At 38.4% G+C, this 19,956-nt stretch overlaps 2 protein-coding genes across 4 annotated transcripts; one reads left to right on the top strand and one right to left on the bottom strand.

The window, feature by feature from the left end:
• Positions 1-59: 59 nt before the first annotated feature.
• Positions 60-2,159, top strand: fzy (cell division cycle 20 protein fzy). Its single transcript, XM_032438376.2, has 3 exons — positions 60-517; positions 574-901; positions 960-2,159. Exons 1-3 carry the CDS (start codon positions 206-208, stop codon positions 1,907-1,909), a joined length of 1,590 nt encoding a protein of 529 aa, XP_032294267.1. The 5' UTR covers positions 60-205; the 3' UTR covers positions 1,910-2,159.
• Positions 573-18,066, bottom strand: cact (NF-kappa-B inhibitor cactus). Of its 3 annotated transcripts, XM_002051711.4 has the most exons (7): positions 17,908-18,066; positions 16,264-17,288; positions 15,342-15,519; positions 15,044-15,254; positions 4,244-4,332; positions 3,898-4,155; positions 573-2,591 (listed from the first exon to the last, which is right to left on the bottom strand). In XM_002051711.4, the coding sequence occupies exons 2-7, from the start codon at positions 17,124-17,126 to the stop codon at positions 2,520-2,522; spliced, it is 1,671 nt and encodes a 556-aa protein (XP_002051747.1). In that variant the 5' UTR covers positions 17,127-17,288; positions 17,908-18,066; the 3' UTR covers positions 573-2,519. The 3 variants fall into 3 exon arrangements, with proteins under 3 accessions (XP_002051747.1, XP_070065387.1, XP_070065388.1); XM_070209286.1 differs by lacking the exon at positions 17,908-18,066 and having other exon boundaries at positions 16,264-17,299; XM_070209287.1 differs by lacking the exon at positions 573-2,591 and having other exon boundaries at positions 3,680-4,155.
• Positions 18,067-19,956: the final 1,890 nt, after the last annotated feature.

Genomic DNA, 19,956 nt, shown 5'->3' on the forward strand with positions numbered 1-19,956 from the left:
TAGTCTGGACTGTGCAGCCCTGGTAGCATTTCTCGCGGGATTTTCATATCTATGCATTTCTAAACCGCCATTGCAATTTTTACAGTAACAAGGAAACTATTGGATGAAAAACGAAAAAGCTTTACAATCGATTAAAGATTTTTGTGATAGATAAATAAATACAAAAATAAACTAAACAAGCAGAGACTGTAATTTATATGTAAAAATGTCTCAGTTCAATTTTGTGAGCGACTTACAAAATGCATTGATCATGGATGGCGAGACGCGTGGTCCTGCGCCGCGCTGGAAGAAGAAGCTGGAGGCGTCCCTTAATGGCAGCGTAAATACCACACGGTCCGTGCTATCCGTTTCATACAATACCAGCTTTTCGGGCGTCCAAGCGCCAACCAAGACACCAGGCAAAAGCGCCGACGCGAAAGCTAAAAAGCCGACGACAACGCCAAGCAAGACGCCTGGCGGCGGGGATCGCTTTATACCTAATCGTGCTGCCACCAACTTTGAGTTGGCACATTTTCTGGTAAGCAATGCAGCTTGGTTAATAGATATGGAGTGTAAATACGAGTTAATTAACAGGTTAATAAGGACGCTGGCGACAAATCCGACGAGGAGAACGACCAACAGCCGACGAGCAGCAACAGCAATGAAAATAATGTGCAGGCATCTGCTCATAAGGGCGAACGCCAGAAACTCATCGCCGAAGTGGCCCAGGTGGGCGAGAGCAGCAAGAGTGGACGCATTTTGTGCTATCAAAATAAGGCACCCGCAGCTCCCGAATCCCATACGAATCCACTCAAAGTTGTCTATTCCCTGAAAACGCCGATTTCGACAAAGAGCGGTTCACGCTACATTCCAACGACATCGGAGCGCATACTTGATGCTCCAGACTTTATCAATGACTACTGTAAGTCGTGTTCACTTTCCTTTTAGTATACATTTGCTTATCCCTTGTGAATCGACAGACCTAAATCTAATGGACTGGAGCGGTGATAATATTGTGGCCGTTGCTCTGGGCAACTGCGTTTATCTGTGGAATGCAGCCAGCGGCAACATTGAGCAGCTGACCGAGTACGAGGAGGGCGACTATGCGTGTGCGCTTTCCTGGATACAGGAGGGACAGATTTTGGCTATTGGTAACAGCACCGGCGCCGTGGAGCTCTGGGATTGCTCGAAGGTGAAGCGTTTGCGCGTGATGGATGGGCACAGTGCACGGGTCGGCTCTTTAGCCTGGAATTCCTATTTGGTGTCGTCGGGCAGCCGCGATGGCACCATTATACACCATGATGTGCGCTCCCGCGAACACAAGGTGTCCTCGCTAAACGGCCACGCCCAGGAGGTGTGCGGCCTCAAGTGGTCCACCGACTTCAAGTACTTGGCCAGCGGCGGCAACGATAATCTCGTAAATGTTTGGTCGCTGGCCGGCAACGGTGTGGGCACCGCCACAGAGCCATTGCACAAGTTCAATGAGCATCAGGCGGCAGTGCGTGCCCTGGCCTGGTGTCCCTGGCAGCCCAACACCTTGGCGTCGGGCGGTGGCACTGCGGATCGCTGTATCAAGTTCTGGAATGTGTGCAATGGCTCGCTCATCAAATCGGTAGACTCGAAATCGCAGGTGTGCGCGTTGCTCTTCTCGCGGCATTACAAGGAGCTGATATCGGCGCACGGCTTTGCCAACAATCAGCTGACCATCTGGAAGTATCCGTCGATGATCAAACAGGCCGATCTAACCGGACACACATCGCGCGTGCTGCAAATGGCCATGTCACCCGATGGCAGCACTGTGATAAGCGCTGGCGCCGACGAAACGTTGCGTCTGTGGAACTGCTTTGCACCCGATCCCATGGCGGCCAAAAAGGTGTCCAATGTCAATAGCAATGCCAAGAAAAGCGTCTTTCGCCAGAGCATACGCTAGTTGATCGATCCATTGACCCATTGACTGGCAGAAACTGAACTGCATTTTGTTTAAACTAGCGACAAATTCATTATTTTATGATAAGATTCTTGTAGGCAGCCAATTGATGTTTTTTTTTTATAAGTATGTGACTTTCAATATTTGATATGTGTATTTTCTATATATTTAAGTTTGTGCATTTTATATATATTATGTATTTATAAATTTAAAATTGATGTAACATATAAATAAAATGCTTGCCATACTGCAACCTTATGCTTTATTCTTTTCGTATATGTTATTTTGTTTTCGTTTAAAAGTAGATTGACGGGCTTACATGGTAAACAATATTGTATATATTTTTTTGAGTTTTTTTTTCGGCTTTTTTTTTGTCTCTTTTATTGTAAGTACATATTAGTTGGTTGCATTGCTGTAGCTCTTCAGGTTTTTTGAGTTTTCTCGTTTGTTTTGTTTTGTTCATCGTCGTGTGGAACTTTGTGTCAAAATATCGCATATGGGCTTCGGGATCAGCACAGTTCTTTGCCGATAAGCAGCTGTTATTGGAATTATAGCGTTGTTAAATAATTATATGTATTATGGAGCTGTTCTATGTACAATTGTTGATGCAATTTCAAGCAACTGTCATGGGATTGCCGCCATTATAGCTGACAAAGTAGCGCGGATCACCGAAGCGATCGTACACCTGCAAGAATATCAGACATAAAAATCGAATATGAACATCAATAATGAAAGAATAATCAAATAATTGATTGAGTAAAATAAATGAAAATCAACATAAGAATACCAACAAAATAAGCAACAAAACGCAAATTTGGCTATATAATCATGCAATTGAAAATATGTGCGTACTTACATACCTTTTATAATGACTCGGCTCAAAAAATAATATCATTTTTGTGTAATCCAATATTTTTTACATTTTTTTTTTGTTTTGGTTTTTTTTTTTTTTTGGTTTTAGAATAAAATGTTTATTTGCAACATAATTCATTCAGTCAAAACATTGAAACATCAATTAGATTTAACTAACTTAGGTTAAATAAAGTGTGTATAGTTCTTGCATTTTCATTTCTATACTTTCTTCTTTTTTTTTTCTTCCATATATCGGGGTTAGGAGCCAGCATGTTTGACTGCTAAATACGTACATTTGTATAGTTCTAGTTCTAGTTCTAGTTCTAGTTTTAGATATATCTCTATATGTTAGTTGCTTGCACATACACACACAGTCACGCACACTTATAAACAAACACACATACACTCTCACATAATACAGTCGAAAGGAGATAGAGAGAGCGCGAGAGCTGGGGTGGGGAGTAAGTGGTACTGAGAGTGAGAGAGCAATAGACATCTAGTTACATAGACAGCTTAAATTAGACAACATATAATAGACAGAGTGAGGGGGGTGGGGGAGAGTAGCATAAATATCTCATGAACAGCTGATGGATGTTGAATAGTTACTTATGTAATGTATACATGTATCTAGATATTGTGTATTGCATTTTGTTCGTTATTTTGTTGGTTGATTCTTACAGTGGGCAACTTTTAGCTTTTAACTGGACGCTCTACTAAAACATAGAGCAGTCTTTTTCTATATACACATGTATGTGTATATATATATGTATATATATATGTATATCATATAGAGCGGACGGTTATTTCTATTTGCAGCTGTTCTTTTCTATACATTTTTTTTTTTTTTTTTTTTTTTTTTTTTGGTTGGTTTCACAATACATAAGTGTTACAATACAATTTCTCTTTTTTTTTTTCTCCTCATTTTTGTTTTTCTAGTTTCAACTTTAGCTGAAGACCAGTTCAGCTTTTTTACTTTTTTTTTTTTTTGAACATTTTGGAAGCTGTTGGTGGTGACCCGTGATGATAACTTATGTTCTATGGGGGTTTCTCAATGATATTCTATAGATGGTTGTTTGTCTGTTTTTTTTGTTTTTCAGATTTTCTTGGTTTATGTTTTTTGTTTAGGCTGTGACGCTCACCTTCGTATCGTCTAGATCTTCAATATCGCTACTGTCGTAATCACTATCGGGCGGTGTTAATGTCTCCGCGCCGCGTTTCTCTAGTATGTTCTGCATGCGCGATTTATTCAATATGCTGGCAACCTGATATGCCGTTAGGCCGGCATATGTGGCCGTCTCCAGGTTGAGTTTCTCGCATTCGTCTAGCAGAAAATTGGCCAAATCCTCGTTGCAGCACTCAATGGCAATGTGCAGCGGTGTGCGTCCACCTTTGCCCTCCTATAATTAATAATATAAAATACAAATTTTTTATAAATAATTGTTGCTAATATTAATATTATTAATAATAATATCTTGTTTAACTTACCCGGGCATTTATGTCGGCGCCGTGAGATACTAAAATGCGCAAGATATCAATGTGTCCAGCGCCAGCAGCCAAATGCACGCAGCGTTCACCTGCAAAGGTAAAAATAAAATTGAAAAAATCCAATTAATTAATTGCTTTTAGGAAAATGCATTTGGCACCACTGTGCGTTGTTCGAGCTACATTTATGAATGAAATACGATCCCTTGAAAAGTGCTCTGCGAAAAAGCTCCGCCGTGTTGTTGTTTAACAAGTAGCGTTTTAACAACAAGAGCAAGAAAAAGCTTTGATTACGCCAACAGCAGATGGGGCCGGCGGGCGGGCGGGGTGGTCGTACAGATGAGGGGGTAAGCTTAGCGAGCGCGTTTTGCCATATGAAGACAATGTGCACACTAACACATACATAGACACGGGCACACGCACACGCACATGTGCTTGACTGCGTGTGCCTTTTGCATTGGTGTGCGTTGAAAAACCCAAGAAATTCCCACAATAAAACAGCAGCAATAACAGCTACAACAACAACAACAACAACTAAAAAACCAGCAATGGCATAAAAAGCGACGGCAACAAAAACAACAAAAATGCAAAAAAAAATAAAAATAAAGTTAACAAACCCAACAAGCTGACTTTTGTTGGAGCCGCAAGTTTGATCAAGTTCAAATTGGTTTCAGTTAAAAGAGCAAAAATGTTTGCGCATAATTTAACGACGTCCAGAAAAAGACACCAACAGCAACAGCAACAACAACAGCTGCAATAACTCAACTGACATTCGACGCGTTGTACTAAACGACGCTTATATATACATATATATATATATATATATATATAAATAAAACAAGATAAAAAAAAAACAATGCTCAAATTGTATTCCGCTGCTCGATCGCGCATACAGATTAACAAAAGCACAACAACAGCTACAACGGCAGCTTTTGACTGTTGCCGCAGCAGCTGTTGTTGTTGTTGTTGTGGGTTTTGCTGTTGTGGGTTTTGCTGTTACACGTGCTGTTGATTAACTTTCACACACAAACAGCTCAGCTGCTGTTCAGTTGCTCATTTGCATTCAATTTCCGTAAGAACTTTCAATAAAACGCATAAAGCTGCGCATGCATTGCCAACGATATGTGCGAGCGAGCGTGTGTGTGTGTGTGTGTGTGTGTGTGTTGGCAATATTTGCAAATTGCAATTAGCTTGATTATTTGCGCCGATAAGGATAAATATCTATGAGCTGAACTAGATTGATTTTTTTTTTTTTTTTTGCCTGGGCACAAGTTGGTTTTGCAAAGGTGCGATTAATGCGTATTAGCATTAATTGCCGCGAGCGTTAGAAATTAATCATGCCGATGATTAAGGCTGACTCAAATCTATTCATGCGCATGATTAAACTTTATGACAACGACAAAAACATATTCTAAAAGCAGCTACTAGCCGAAATGCGACAAAAGAATTATATATGTACGAGCTATACATAGCTTGGCTCGCAAAGAAAGCAGATATCTGGCAAGAAAGTTAAAGCCGGCTCGGAACCGTTGCCAGTTTGTTGTCTCAGTCCAGTTCGGGCAAAGGCTCACAAACAATAACAACAATTGTGTCACAAGTTTTAAATATAAACGATGACAGCATTTTTTTTGTTCGTCCGCCTCTGTCTGTGAGCCAAACGGAGCGAGTCCGAGCCGGCAGCATCAGCAGGGCCAAGAGAAGTCGAGATTATAATACGAGCGCATAAACTCGATGGCAATAGTAAAAGCCAACTCAAGCCAAGTCAAGCACAGTTCCATTGTTGCCAGTTGCCAGTTGCCTGGGTCTTGTCGATCGTTAGCATACGATTAAAGAGCTTGTACATATACATAAATATGGTATATAAATATGGTATATATATATATATATGTGTGTAGGTACGTTTAGATTAAATATGAAATATTAAACATACAAAAAGTTTGCCTCAAACTTGGGGAATTCCCAAGCGTGCTGCGTCACGCGCTTTAGATTTCAAATCGTTGCGAATCCGTTCCAGAGCTCGGTTTGGGTAGATTATCATCATCCAAAGCTCTGGCTGGACTTGTTGCCAACAAGTCTGAGCACAAAACTTGACGAACCAAACAACCAACCCGCCCTTCCCCCTCTCTCACTCTCTCTCTCTCTCCACCAACCGATCGTAAAACAAGACAAAAGCAGTTAAACTTGAAATGGCGATTTCGTCGGCCTGCTTTTCAGATAATATAATAATAATAATAATTATAACGCTAATCGAATGTGAGCTTGGGCAATTAATAAGCGTTACGAAATGCTCCCGAGAATTGCGCATTCAATGCGAATCCTCCAAAATAAAAGTCGACTAAGCAAAAATATCACACTAAACTCTCAATGTTCAGGCCACTTGACATTATGCACCTGGTACTTTCCGCAATTGTTCAACTGTTCTGGCCTTTTGTTATCGCCCACCACCCACCAACGCCCCCTGCTCCACCCCCTTACCGCTTTGCTGTCCCTGCTCCAGTTTTTGTTAGCACAGGCGGCAATTTCCGACCTTAAGCAAAAAACCCGAGTCGCAAGCAAAGTTCACAAATTTATTGACAGCACAAATATTAAAGAAAGAAAGAAAAAACCGTTTTTTTTTATATTTTGTTTTGTTTTTGTCTTTGGTTAATTTTAATTAATTGTGCTTATTGTTAGCAAGCGAACTGTGTAGAGTTTTTATTTAATAATATTTTTTTTTTGGTATTTTGACAACTTGTTTTGTTTTTGTGGCTTACCGACACATCCCCCCTCCACCCCTTCCCGTACTGCCCCGCCCACTCGTATCAATCGCAGTTCGTTGGTTGTTTGTCCTTCAGAGTCAAGTGTTAAATTGAACAGTTCATTGATTCATAATTAAATCATAAAATTGCTTTGTTTATCAAATATAATATCCATAAGAACATGTATATATTTAGCGATTGGACAACTCAATAACATTTCGCATTAAAAGCGGACAAAATTCAAGATTCTTCATTTTCTATAACCGTTATCGGTCTTGGTTTGCTTTCTATTCGTCTAGTTATCGATTGACGTTAGAAACATTAGAAATATTTCAAATTCCAATTGGTTGGCGCAATGCACTTCCTTGTCTTCGCTTAACATACATATGTTAGCAGGCAAACATATGTTAGCAGGCATATGTTAACTTACTTATGTTAACTGCGCTGAACACTATTTTAATGCTTTTCTGTAAGAAAGTCCTGTTTATTATCTATTTCTGTTAAAAATGTTAATAATCTTGTATATATTCTCTTTACAACTTATCGGCAGAACAGAAATAGAAAACACTTTGATAGTTGTGACATTGAGTTTTGGCTTTGCCAGGCATTAAAGTGGATTTATTGTATTACAAAGAACCAGGCCAATGGGGGAATGGGGATTTACCTGGGCCGAAAAAAAAAAACGAACGTCGTCAAAGACAACTGTTTAAACAAAGAGAACAATATACAGCTAATGGCTGTTTGCCTAAAGACTTCTGGCGCCACAATTGGTTGCCAGTTTGTGGTTGGAAAGTTTATTGTGGAAAATGAAGTGAAAACCCCATACAAAAAAAAAAAAAAAAATAAATAAAAAACCAAATGAAGCGTTAAATCAACAGCAACAAAAAAATAAATTTAGCACAATTAATGATGGATTTTCCAAGCGCAAGTTTACTTTTTTTTTCTTTTTACCAGCCATAATTTAATTTGGTTTTTCTTTTATTTTGTTTTTGGCGAATCGAGCCGTGGGCAAAGCCTCAATTTGGTAGCCGGCTGAGACGTCAGGTTATGTCATGAAACCGTTTGTTGACTTTCTTTTCAACGAAATGCAAATATATGCGATACATATGTATATAAAGGTATCTGTGTGGTTGTGTGTGTGTGTGTGGAGGTGTGGAAGATCGTGCCACGTGTTGTTAAGCACAGCGTAAATACTGCATGCCGTCGGATAGTCAGTCCATATATGTGGGCTATTTATGGACATATGGGCAAAACCCCGCAGAGGTCAGCCACTGTAAAAAGCTGGCCCAAAAGCATTGTCAAGTGCTTCAAGCTTGAAGCTGATAAAGACCGGTAAAAGTTGTTGTTGACAATTGTGAGAGGTTGCACCTTGTTGTTAGGGTTTAACCCATCCAATATTGTAAGAGTCGAGTACAATGTATGTCAACGACGCTTAACATGGTGAAAATTTGATCAGCCTATTTGGAGACAACGATTATAATGATCTGCAATTGCAGTCAACAGTCAACAGGCATGAGCTCATAATTGCTGTGATAAATACTCTATAAGCTGTTTTTTATCTAGCATCAATGTGGCTATCGATCGGCGGCCTGACCTTGTCTCGAGACGCTGACTCGCAGTGAGTAATTTTGTTGCGATGTAAATGTCATTGGGTAGTGAATAAAACAATTCCAGAATATTAGTAAATAATCATTTTATTTATTGACGTTAACAATTGTGGGTTAAACCTGTTCGTTTACGTGCCTAGCTGACAGGCAAAATTTGTTGAAATGCGATATTCGATTAGAAGAAATGTGCATAAGATATCGTATCGCTTCCTATACAAGCAGCTGGCATTCGAAACAATAGACTTCAGCTAACATATGAGATCATAATATAACATATGCTTTAAGCTTTAAAATAAATGTCAACTATGAAAACCCCAAGTAACTATTTGCCGATATCGATTTATCGGTACAAAATTAGTATTGAAAAACGATAATTATCGATGTTGTCACAATTAATCAGTAGAAGAATACTAAGCTCCAGAAATATGTCACAATATTTACTAACGTTTTGGGATGAAGGCATAAAAGAAGTCTTTAAAAACGATAAATATCGATTTCATGTCCTCACAATTATAATAAATGTAACCTTAACACTCCCATACAAATAGATTACATTATCTCGATTAGTATCGATCATTCATCATAAACTTGATCTATTTGCAATTGCGGAAAGTTTCGTTTTGAAATAACACCAGTTCGATAATTATCGATTAATTGCAATTATAACTTGAGCTCAACGGTTGCACGTGCCATTATTTTCTAACGATCAATTACAAATTGTTTTAACTTAATAACTGAGTCGTTCATCTCATTTGAAGTTCACTTATTTGACAACTGAAATAGAACCTGTTCTGATCAGCCGATCAAAGGTCTACCCAAGATTTGAATATTGCACAATTAATATACAATATATTATGCAATTCCGTAAGCAGCTAGTTTCCTACACACGTCATATTGTGTTTTTTTTATTACCAGCTTTTGCTCAATTAGGTTTTCTTCGTTCCAACGATCAATCCATCGTACAACGGCATTCCCCACCCAATTGCGTACTTACTATCTGAGAGTATATTATATGCATGTGCGAAGCCCCGGTTCACTCCTTGAAATGCGCCAAGTCATTCTGATAGCGTTCGAATATTTGGAAAACACGTGTTACACACGCCAAACGATAAAATTGGATATTTTATATACTTGTAAATGATATTCTTCTCGAAAACAATCGATAACAAGCTATAAAAATATAAATTCATCTGGGGTGCATTTCGGAAACTATCGATAACAGTTTATAAAAAATAAACTTAGGTTATGGCAAAAGTGAATTGTGTACTGTCTGAAAGACTGTAAACAATCTATCTAGCTAGCTATCTATTAATTTAAAAAATGATATATATTAGTTTATCATAAGGTATGGCCATGCATTTCAGAAACTATCGATAACAGGTTATTTATATATAAGTTGATGATGTATTGTCTGTAAGACTTTAAACAATCTAATTATCTAGTTATCTATTAATTGAGTTGTAGCCAGACAGGTAATATATCAACGACCTGATCGGGAATACGTGCAATATCTGTGATCTCTGGCACAGATTACACATTTGATGACAATACGCTTGCACACCTTTGGGATATGGTATATACAAAAAAAAAAAAACCTGTTAGCGGGAAAACCGCTGATAGCAGTTATCATTATGATAACATTATTGGACCGCTCAAGTTATGTACTTGGCATATGTAAGATAATCACCGTCATAGCAATAATAAACGACCACCAATGGGGTTTTTCTATAGCTGATAACCCAGCTTGGCGACCATCAGACGATTTTCGCATTTCAAGGTAGCATTCGGTAAACATCGGATGTGGAATTTCGCTTATCACATAGTTACCAAGTGGTGAACTACGGATTGCCCAATGCCATCTATCTATCATTTGGAAACTTCTTTAACATTTTTCCCTGAAACACACATTTACAACAGATTCACAGATGCGCCATATGTGCTGCAAATGAGCCCTAATCGGTTTATTGTTCTGAATTTCCCCTAAAGCGTCTCGAGTAGCTGACGTCAATGACGTTTCGGCTTGTAGACTAAAACGATAAGATTGCTTTTATAGGCCAAAGCGAATGGGCTTGAAGAGGCAGGAATTGACGGAACAAGCGCAAACTAATATTATATATATGGAGTTAAAGACAGATCACCGAGTCGAGTTTCCATATAGCTCTAGTTATTCCTCTGTAGAAGCTCATTAGTTTTTACCCAAAATCTTTAAACTTGATCCCAGTGTAATTTCTCCAATGTTCAAAATACAATCAATAAGTTTGCTTTGCAAAGGGCGTATACAAAGCCAATAGAAAAACACTTTGACCTCTTGGCAAAAGGAACTCGGAAATTCTATTTATAAAAGGCGCTTGCGTGCAATTATTTATATACACATGGAACTCAGTTAGTTGTGCGTGTGAATGTAGCTCAAATGAATACATACAAATACACCTGTGTATTTATATAAATGTGTTACAATAACCTCGTTCGTGCCGAAGCGATTATCGTAAGTAATTAGGACAATATTATAGAAATAGCTGGGAATTTCCAAAAGGCCAAAGAAAAGGAAATACATTTTTACGTATGTCTGTAACTTAGTTTCACACTATGCTACAAATGTAAACAAAATCCAATTGCTGATAAGTTGGCTTTTTCTATCGATAACCTGTTGAACTGGCTTTACAAAATGTTTTTCTTTGAATTATTTATTACGCATACAAGATGTTGCCAGAAAGAACTTGTACATAATCATATTATATTTTCTTTCCTAATTTCCGAAATGTTTACTTTATGTTTTAAAATCTTGGCGAAATGCCAGAGGATTGCTGAAAAGGAATTCTGCTATTTTTGTAACATTTTCCACATTTTCTGTCTCGACAAAGCCAGCAAATGTTATGCATTTAATTTAAGCACTCAAGCACTAAAAGAAGGCATTAAAATTCAAAAGACATGCTGAAAATGGCACATTAAGTTTAGAAAAAATTTCAGTGCTAATAATAACAGATTAAATAAATGTCGCTCAATGCACAACTATGTTAACTAACAGAGCAAAAATATTAAGAAAACTTTCAAGTTAGGTTAACAGCTAAAAGAGGAACAAATTATCTATAACTTATGTATGTACCTAATTTATCAAAAAACAAGAAACATTCTTTAAAGAAATGAATCTTTATGTTTATGTAAACTGGACTTCGGCTAACATATGTTAATAGACATATGTTAACAGATATATGTTAACTAGGATTAACACTATATTCTTTCTCTTCTGTAAGGAAATCCCGATTACACTGATAAAATGAAATTGTTTTTGTTTATTGGGGCTAAAGTTTCCCTGCTGTTTTCCTTTGCAAAATATTATGACGAATTTGTTTTCAGCGGGGGTTTTTTTTTTAGTTTCGTTTTCTTTTCAGTTAACTGCAGCGAAATACTAAGAAATTATTTTCAACGCCCCTTGATTCGATTATTGTAGCTGCTGTTTTGTTTGCTTCATTCAGGATTAAATACATTTCATTCAAACTTTGACGTCAATTGAACAAGAAAGTCTTGTGACTTTTGTGCGAACCCAATTGAATATGATTTTATAACATCTGGCAGCGAGTAGACATTTGAAATTGCTTTAAAAATATATGCACACACACATATATAGATATGTATGTGCATACTATATAAGCGAATGTGTCTGCCTTTTGTGCATGGGAAAACCCAAAATTTTGAAAGAAAAAGCCGTCGTCGTGCTCGTGTCATCGTTTCGCTTGCTCTTTCGATACTCTTCTTCGACTAGCTAGCTGGGTAGCTTAACTTTGGCAGACGTCAGAGTGTCTGACGGTTAAAATTGATTGGAATGGTGCTTAACAAATTTTTGATAACACATTTCTATGGAAATTTGTGTAAGCTTATGGGGATACGATTAAACAAAAAAGATGATTAGAATAACTTTCACATTGAGTAAGATATTTTAGCGAAATATGCTATGAATATATATATATATATCTATATTTTTTTTTTTGATACACAGAAAATGTTATTAAAAGGAAATATAATTATCAAGAAGCCACTTAAAGTGAGTTGGTTGAGATTAGGATTTTAGCAGGTTTTTAATAATGAAAACCAGCTTCTAAGAAAAGGGCATCTGTGAGTCGTTTTACGGTTTTTTCTTTGGTTTTTTTTTAGTAATATTTTTTTTTTTGGCGGCTCTGTCTGCATAGATCTAGCCGGCCAAAAGATATATACATAAACCCAAAACCGAATTGTGTTATGTGTAATGTCTGCTCTGCTGAACGCTTAAGTAGATTACCACTACTACTACACACACACACAGGCACACACACAGTCAGTTCGGTCAGCAGCTGTTGCCCATGTTCATGTTGTCTGCGGTCTGGGGCATGTTGGACCGGTTTGGTCTGTTTAAAAGTAGCTGCCAAATGTTTGTTCACCATATGTTTGGGAACCGACGGACTTTTATTGTTGTATTTTTAGCAAGGTTAAACAAAGTCCAAAAAAAAAAAAAAAAACAATAATCGATTAAACAAACGAAAGGTTAAAGTAAATACCTCCGTGCTTGTGTGTGTGTGTGTGTGTGTTATATGGCCATAAAATGGAGCCCCTGTCAAGTTTATTAACCTTTTTGTATCGACAGTTGCACAAGCCTCAACTCTTTTGTGCTCGAACAATAAGTCTGTTTATATACTACTTATGACGACTTTTACTTTCTTCCGGTTTAGATTTGGTTTTTTTTTTTTGTGTGTTTGCGCTCTTCAAGCGTTTTTTGAAATGGGAAACTTTTTGCATGCATAACACTGCGATGTTGTGAGCTATCTAGATGAACTCTTGTATGCACAACGTACAGTGGTAATTCCCAAAAGTGAAACGTTTGCCATTTATATTTATTTTTTTTTTAAAGAAGAGATTGTTAATAGCGAAATTATAAGTCGAAATAGTGAGAAATGTCCAGAAAATTAGTATGGAAAGTTTTCATTTTCAATTATTAAATGTAGAATTCTTAAAAGCCCCATAAAAATTATACGATATTTGTATAAGAAAGGGCTTTCAAGAAGCTGGCAAAGTGTTCCAATTACTGTACTATATTTAATAGCTTGCTTATAAGTGTATTCTATTTTGAGTGTTGCATAACGTCTTAATTTTTGCATACAAAGAAAAATAAGCTTTAGTAACAAAATGTTTCAATTACTGTACCATATTTAACAATTTTCAGTTTGTTAGGCTATTCTATTTTGAGTGTTGTGCAACGACTAAATTTTGAGGTACAAAAGAAAATTGATATTTCGTGAGCTGCGAGCAAGCGCACTCACACACCTGTTGAAAATCAATATGTATAGGCATATCGGCGCATCAAACTCATTTGTATACAAATAAATCAATAATAACAATCAAGGAAATAAGGCCGCGCCTGCTGTCAGATACAAAATCGTAAAAGTATCTGAGCTTTCTGGGCTGGGTGTGTGAGAAGCAAATGAAATGAGCTGGAAATCAAATGAAATGCCATTTGTTGTTGTTGTTGTTGTTGCCTTGAAGCTAGAGATTTGCACAATTTCAGACACAAAATCGTATGCACAAATTATAAACAATGCCATTCTTTGCTGACGTCAAGCAGAAAATCGCCTTTGTTTATATATAAACATATATATTGCGTTTGTATGGGCGTAAACCAATAACAAAACGTAAAACCAAATGAGAAATGTATTTTCAGGCGAAAAAATGTGCGGAGGCCAATGTATTTTTGGCATACACACACAAATTGCGAATGTATCTATACTCTATCCTATATATATAAATAATGTTGACTTGGGCAGACAATGTCTCGCACTGCGGCTAGCCGATGGCGGGACAGCCAGAATATAAAACTATATGCTATATCTATATATATATATATGCCTTTCGCCTTTGGCAACAAATCAAATTCTTTTAATATTTGCCAAAAATTTTTGTGGGCACTATTGCCAAGAATATTATGCTATACGGTATAGCTGGATGTAGATATTCATGAATACATTTTCTGCATTGGACGTTAAATTAAATTGACCGAATTCAGTTTCAGTAATTTTCAAATTAATTTCCATAACTTAGCTTTTATAGCTGGGAAATACTTTGCTGATATTACTGAATCTAGTCGGGTTTCTTTAGGTTTCAGCTAATATTTTTACATCCGATTTCTGCCCGAAGTAAAAATAAAAAAAAAACCCTTTGGACTTCCGTTTTCAGCAATTGCCGTGGATTTGCCGCAAACGGTGGAATACGTCTTGAATGAAATTAAACTGAGATTGGCGTCGATCGATTGAAAATGGAAAAGTTACATAGAATATTTTTACACCAATTTTTGATAGACCTTTCAAAAAAGAGTTCGAAGCCGTTTGAAAAAAAAATTAAAATCCCTTGCTAGAGACCATAAATGTATCTTTTTATGGGCAAAATTGTATGATATATATATTTATATACATAGAGAGAATACAAATCGTACTTACCATCATAGTTGCGTATCTCCAGATCGGCAGGCAGGTGGGCATAGCTCAGGGAACTGACAGCCTTGTCATTGGAACGATGTCCATATTGGCGATGTGCCTCGTGTATCTCCGAGGCGCCAAACTTCTCTGTGAGTGCGCGCACGCACTGTTTCTCGCCGGCAATGCAGGACAAGTGCAGCGCCGTGTTGCCATGACGATCACGTACCGTGGGCTAAACGATTGATTGATTAAATAGATAAAGTCAGATAAATAGATGGATTGTTAGTTTGTTGATAGGTGCGTCGTATCAGGCACTTACCTCGGCGCCGGCCAATAGAAGCATGCGCAGAATCGTCGGCTGTGCCGTGAGTGCGGCCAGATGCAATGGGGTCTGTGCCACATCGTTCTGGATGTTCAGCAGGCACGGATGTGGTGCCATGCGTATCAGTGCGGCCACCACGTCCACGTAGCCCGATATGCAGGCCAAGTGCAGTGGTCTGTATAAAGGAGGGAGAGAGAGAGAGAGAGAAAGCCAGGTTTCAGAAATGAGCTAACTGTTATATTTTACCTGACACACAATCCACACTTGTTGCTGATCGTTTGTCTTGAAAAACCCACCAAAAACCTGTTTTCTATACCGTTGTGTGTGTGTGTGTGTGTGTGTGTGTGTGTGTGTGTGCGTTCAGGTAGTTGACATACCAGGAAAACCCCTGAGTGCCTGACTAACATGTGTCGTCGCGGTCTGAAGTCGCCGTCGCATTGTCTTGTATTGTGTTTTTGTGATTCATGAAAGTATCCCCCACAGTTGGTGGTCAAATTTTTGCGAAAGTGTTTCATCTTTAAATACCCTGTAGACATTAGAGCGAATGGTGTGAGCTAGTCCTTAGTCATACCTGAATATCTGATACTATCAAGACTACTAACTCTATATAGCTCTTCCGTACTTGGATCTTAGCTTAATGTTATATTCCATATCTTTAACTATATATGCACCCTTTTCTTTTTCTTGGCACTTTTAGCTAGTCTATAAAGTCCTCATAAATACATCAAATATTAATTTCGTTGCACGCCCGCACTCAAAACAAATCTTATACAACACTTACATAAATTAGGTACAGCCATGCCTAAGCATTTTAACTAACACTGTCCGTTGGCTACAGGTCAACTCACAGTCGTATACTCCCCGGATTTCTTTGTTTTTTTGGGGAAATTACAAACGGAAATACTAAGGTGTTACTCACGTGTCGCCGTCGTCGTTCTGTTGATAGAATTGCTCCCAGGCGTTCATGATGTTGATGTTGTTGCTGCTGCTCAATGGGGCAGTTGCAGTTGAGTTTGCAGTATTTCCAGCTGCATTTGTTGCTGATGTTGTTGTTGTACAGCTGTTTTGTGGGGCGCTTCTTCGTCCAGCGGAGCTGTTGTTGTTGAGATTGTTCATGCCACTGGCGCCGCTAGCGAGACTGGACTGTACGGTCCATTGGGGTATGCCCGTATCGACATTGTGTTTGAAGCGCATTTGCTCGACGGCCGGCTGCTCGATGCCAGCTTCTACAGCCGTTTGATTTGTCGTCTTCTCCGCGACCACAGCCTGCTCCTCGGTCTCCTCCTCCTCGTCGACCTCGTCGATGATGCCCGAATCGAGCACCGCCTGTTGTTTGTCCGGCTGCTGCTGTTGCTCCTGGCCCTTGTCCTGCGACTCCGACTGCTGCTGTTGTTGTTGTTGTTGCTGCGTTTCGTCGTCGCTCAGTTCCTCGCTAAAGATTTGAGTTGATTGCGGGCCGGAGATGAAACCAGAATCACTTGTTTCGCTTTGTGCTGCAAATTCTTTGTGCTTGTTAATGGCGGCGTCGCTGCTTTGTTGTTGTTGTTGTTGCTGCTGCTGCTGCTGTTGCTCGCTGCTTTTGCCGCCAAATGTTGCTGTTGTTGTTGTTGCTGCTAATTTTGCCTGTTTACTGTTAGCTTCAATTGCCGCTTTTTGCTGCTGCTCAACACTGGCAGCTGTGGCAGTGCTGGCAACGCTACCACCCGCACAGCTACAATCCTCCACCGTTTCCTTTGCCTTGTTATTATCACTTGTTGCTGCTGTTGCCGTTTGGTTCCACATTTTGAGCTAGTTGCCTGCTGTTGGCCTCTTTTTATTTTATTTCGATAAAGTTACTCTTCTTCTACTTCTGATTGCTGCTGCCTTTTACTGCCGCGCAAATGTATTGCCTACGTCTCGTTCTTTTATTTTTTGTAAGCACACAACTGTTGCTGGTCGTTGATTCTGCAAAATTTCTTCAATAAATAAATGGAAATTCACACGCTGAACTTTGCTTTAAAGCTTTGCCCCAGCTCGCGAGCTTCTCAAACATACACACACACACACACACACACACACGTACACTCGTTAACGTATACATATATGCATGTATATTGGGAGCTCGCGTAACTGCGCTTTAAGCGTCTCTCTAGGAGTCGCCCTAGCTGCCGTGTGTGCGAGTGAAACGAATATAGTGTGCGCACCACAAGTGAAAACGCAATAACAGCGCAATGTTGAGATTAGCGCATGTCGAAGTTATGATTAGCAACAACAAATATACATAATTCGGTTGCTCATTGGGGAATAATGCGACTAATACAGCCACTTGCAAAGGGATTTCATATATATATATTAAGTTGCCTGCTTTAGTTTTCACTTGTACACCTGTCTTCGTTTCACACACGCACACACAGCTACGCAAACAGTCACAGCCACACGCTGCTGAACAGCTTCTGCTGTTTTTTTTTTTTGTGTTTAATGCACACAAATTATAAGTTGAACTCTTTGTTTGATTTGATTTTTCTTATAATTTCCTAGCATTATTATCGTTTTACAATAATTATGCTTTAACACTAACACACACCTCTGCGATTTGTCTATATTTGTAATATGGTTTGCATGCTGTTCCACATTTATGTACGCGTTTCGCTTTAACTTGTAGTTAATTAAACTGCGCTCCGCTTATTCGTTCACACGTCTCGTCTTCTTCACGTTGAAAATAACACTAAAAATGTTGTGTTAAAGCTGCTTTAAGTTAGCTTTGCTCTGTGAATATTTACAGCAAAGCTTCGGTAGGTGGGGGAAACCAAACAGCGTTGCCAGATCAATGCGTAAACAGCTTTCGCCAAAGGGCGCGCAACGTCGTCGACTCAAGCTCAAGTTTAAATGCGGAAGCACTTAACAGCAGCAGCAGCAGCAACAACAACAATACCAGTTATTAAAAAAAAAACAACAACAATACCGTATGTTAGAATTTTCTTTGCGTTGTAGAAACGTGTGCAACGCTTCGTGTCCGAAACTCGAATGAACGGCGCAACGCCTGGACGAAGATGCTAGCAGAGAATACACCAAAAATGGCAGCAGCTGTTGCAGCAGTAAAAGGAACACAAACTGACAGCTGTTGCAGCAGAAGTCAGCAAACAACTCCTGGAACGAATGAAACGGCAAAGGCAAGCGATTGTATACACAGAATAAATACAATACAATATGTTTAGTCTGGTATTACTAATAATTTTTGGGAAAATACGGTCACACAACTGGAATGCAAAGGACATCGATCTTTAGCGGGCCGAGCGTGTGATTTACACGCTGTCTAAAAATCACTTGGGGCTATTCTCGCTTGCTTTGCCGCTTGCTTCTTTCTTATCTGCTTTGTTATTCGTCATTTGGGATTTTCATCAATAAGTTGCAAGTTCACAAAAATTTCAAAACCGTCACTTAAGTGCTTCAAATATGCCTCGGGGAATGCGGGATCGGAAGTGAAAAAGTCTTGCAAAACCCAAGTACCTGGAATTGAATATAATTTGGATATACATGCATATGCATACATATATTGATAAAGTGGCAATACGAAGAATCAATTTTTGATATTACCAGGCGAAAATATATTTTTGAGATGTTTATATATATATATATATATTAAAGATGTTTAAGCTTATATTTTTAAATAACAAAAGGTAGCTTCAATTTTTTCGGAACCTCAAAGTTTGTGTGTAAAACATTTACAACAGCGCAGTGTGCTTTACAAATGTGACGTGCTTGGCCTGCATCGTTTACGTCGCGCTTTGGCAAATACATAAATAGACGCGGGTCAACTTCGTATCTGTCGGAAGTCGGTGGGAATTACGCAATCAATTTCGGGACAACTTGCATTTTCAATTTAACATATTTACTAATAAATTATTGAATGCTATCAAATTTCTGCTACGTCTCAGCTAGAGTATATGTATGCCTGACTTTCGCTTTATTTATAACAATAACACTTTTAATTCATATTGCACTTTAGTTAGAAGACTGTTAATTAAATATAAACACATCACAGAAACTACGTACAAAATGTACGCCTTACTATAATTCTTGAGAATCGCAGAGAAAGGCGGCTATTATATTCAAATAGTGACTACAACATTTTTAATTCACAATATGATTTCAGTTTGTAGTCACTGTTAAACACACACAAGAAAAATTACTGCCGTCACATGTAAATGGGCAAACCCTACATTAATTTTTGAGAATCGCAGAGGAGGGCGGCTGTTAAGTTTACATTTTAATAGGATAACAGCAATTTTAATTTACTTTACATTTTCAGTTTGTAGCCACTGTTAATCACACACAAAAAAAAAATCACTGAAATTTCATGCAAATGGGCAGACCCTACTTGAATTTTTGAGAAGCGCAGAGAGGGGCAGCCGTTTATTTTAAATGATTAATTTTACATTTCAAAAAGAATTAACTTTTAACCGTCATGGACTACTGGTAGCCTATTTTTCGCACTCATTTGTTCACACACACACATTCACACACTCCCCTCTACTCAATCTCTCACTTTTCTCTCTCTCGCTCTCTTTTACTCTCTATCTCTTGCTTCTCACGATTTCTCTTAGTTTTTTACATTCTCTTACTTTCTTTTACT

The sequence above is a fragment of the Drosophila virilis genome, chromosome 4 (genome assembly GCF_030788295.1).
Source record: "Drosophila virilis strain 15010-1051.87 chromosome 4, Dvir_AGI_RSII-ME, whole genome shotgun sequence".
Taxonomy (NCBI): Eukaryota; Metazoa; Arthropoda; class Insecta; order Diptera; family Drosophilidae; genus Drosophila; species Drosophila virilis.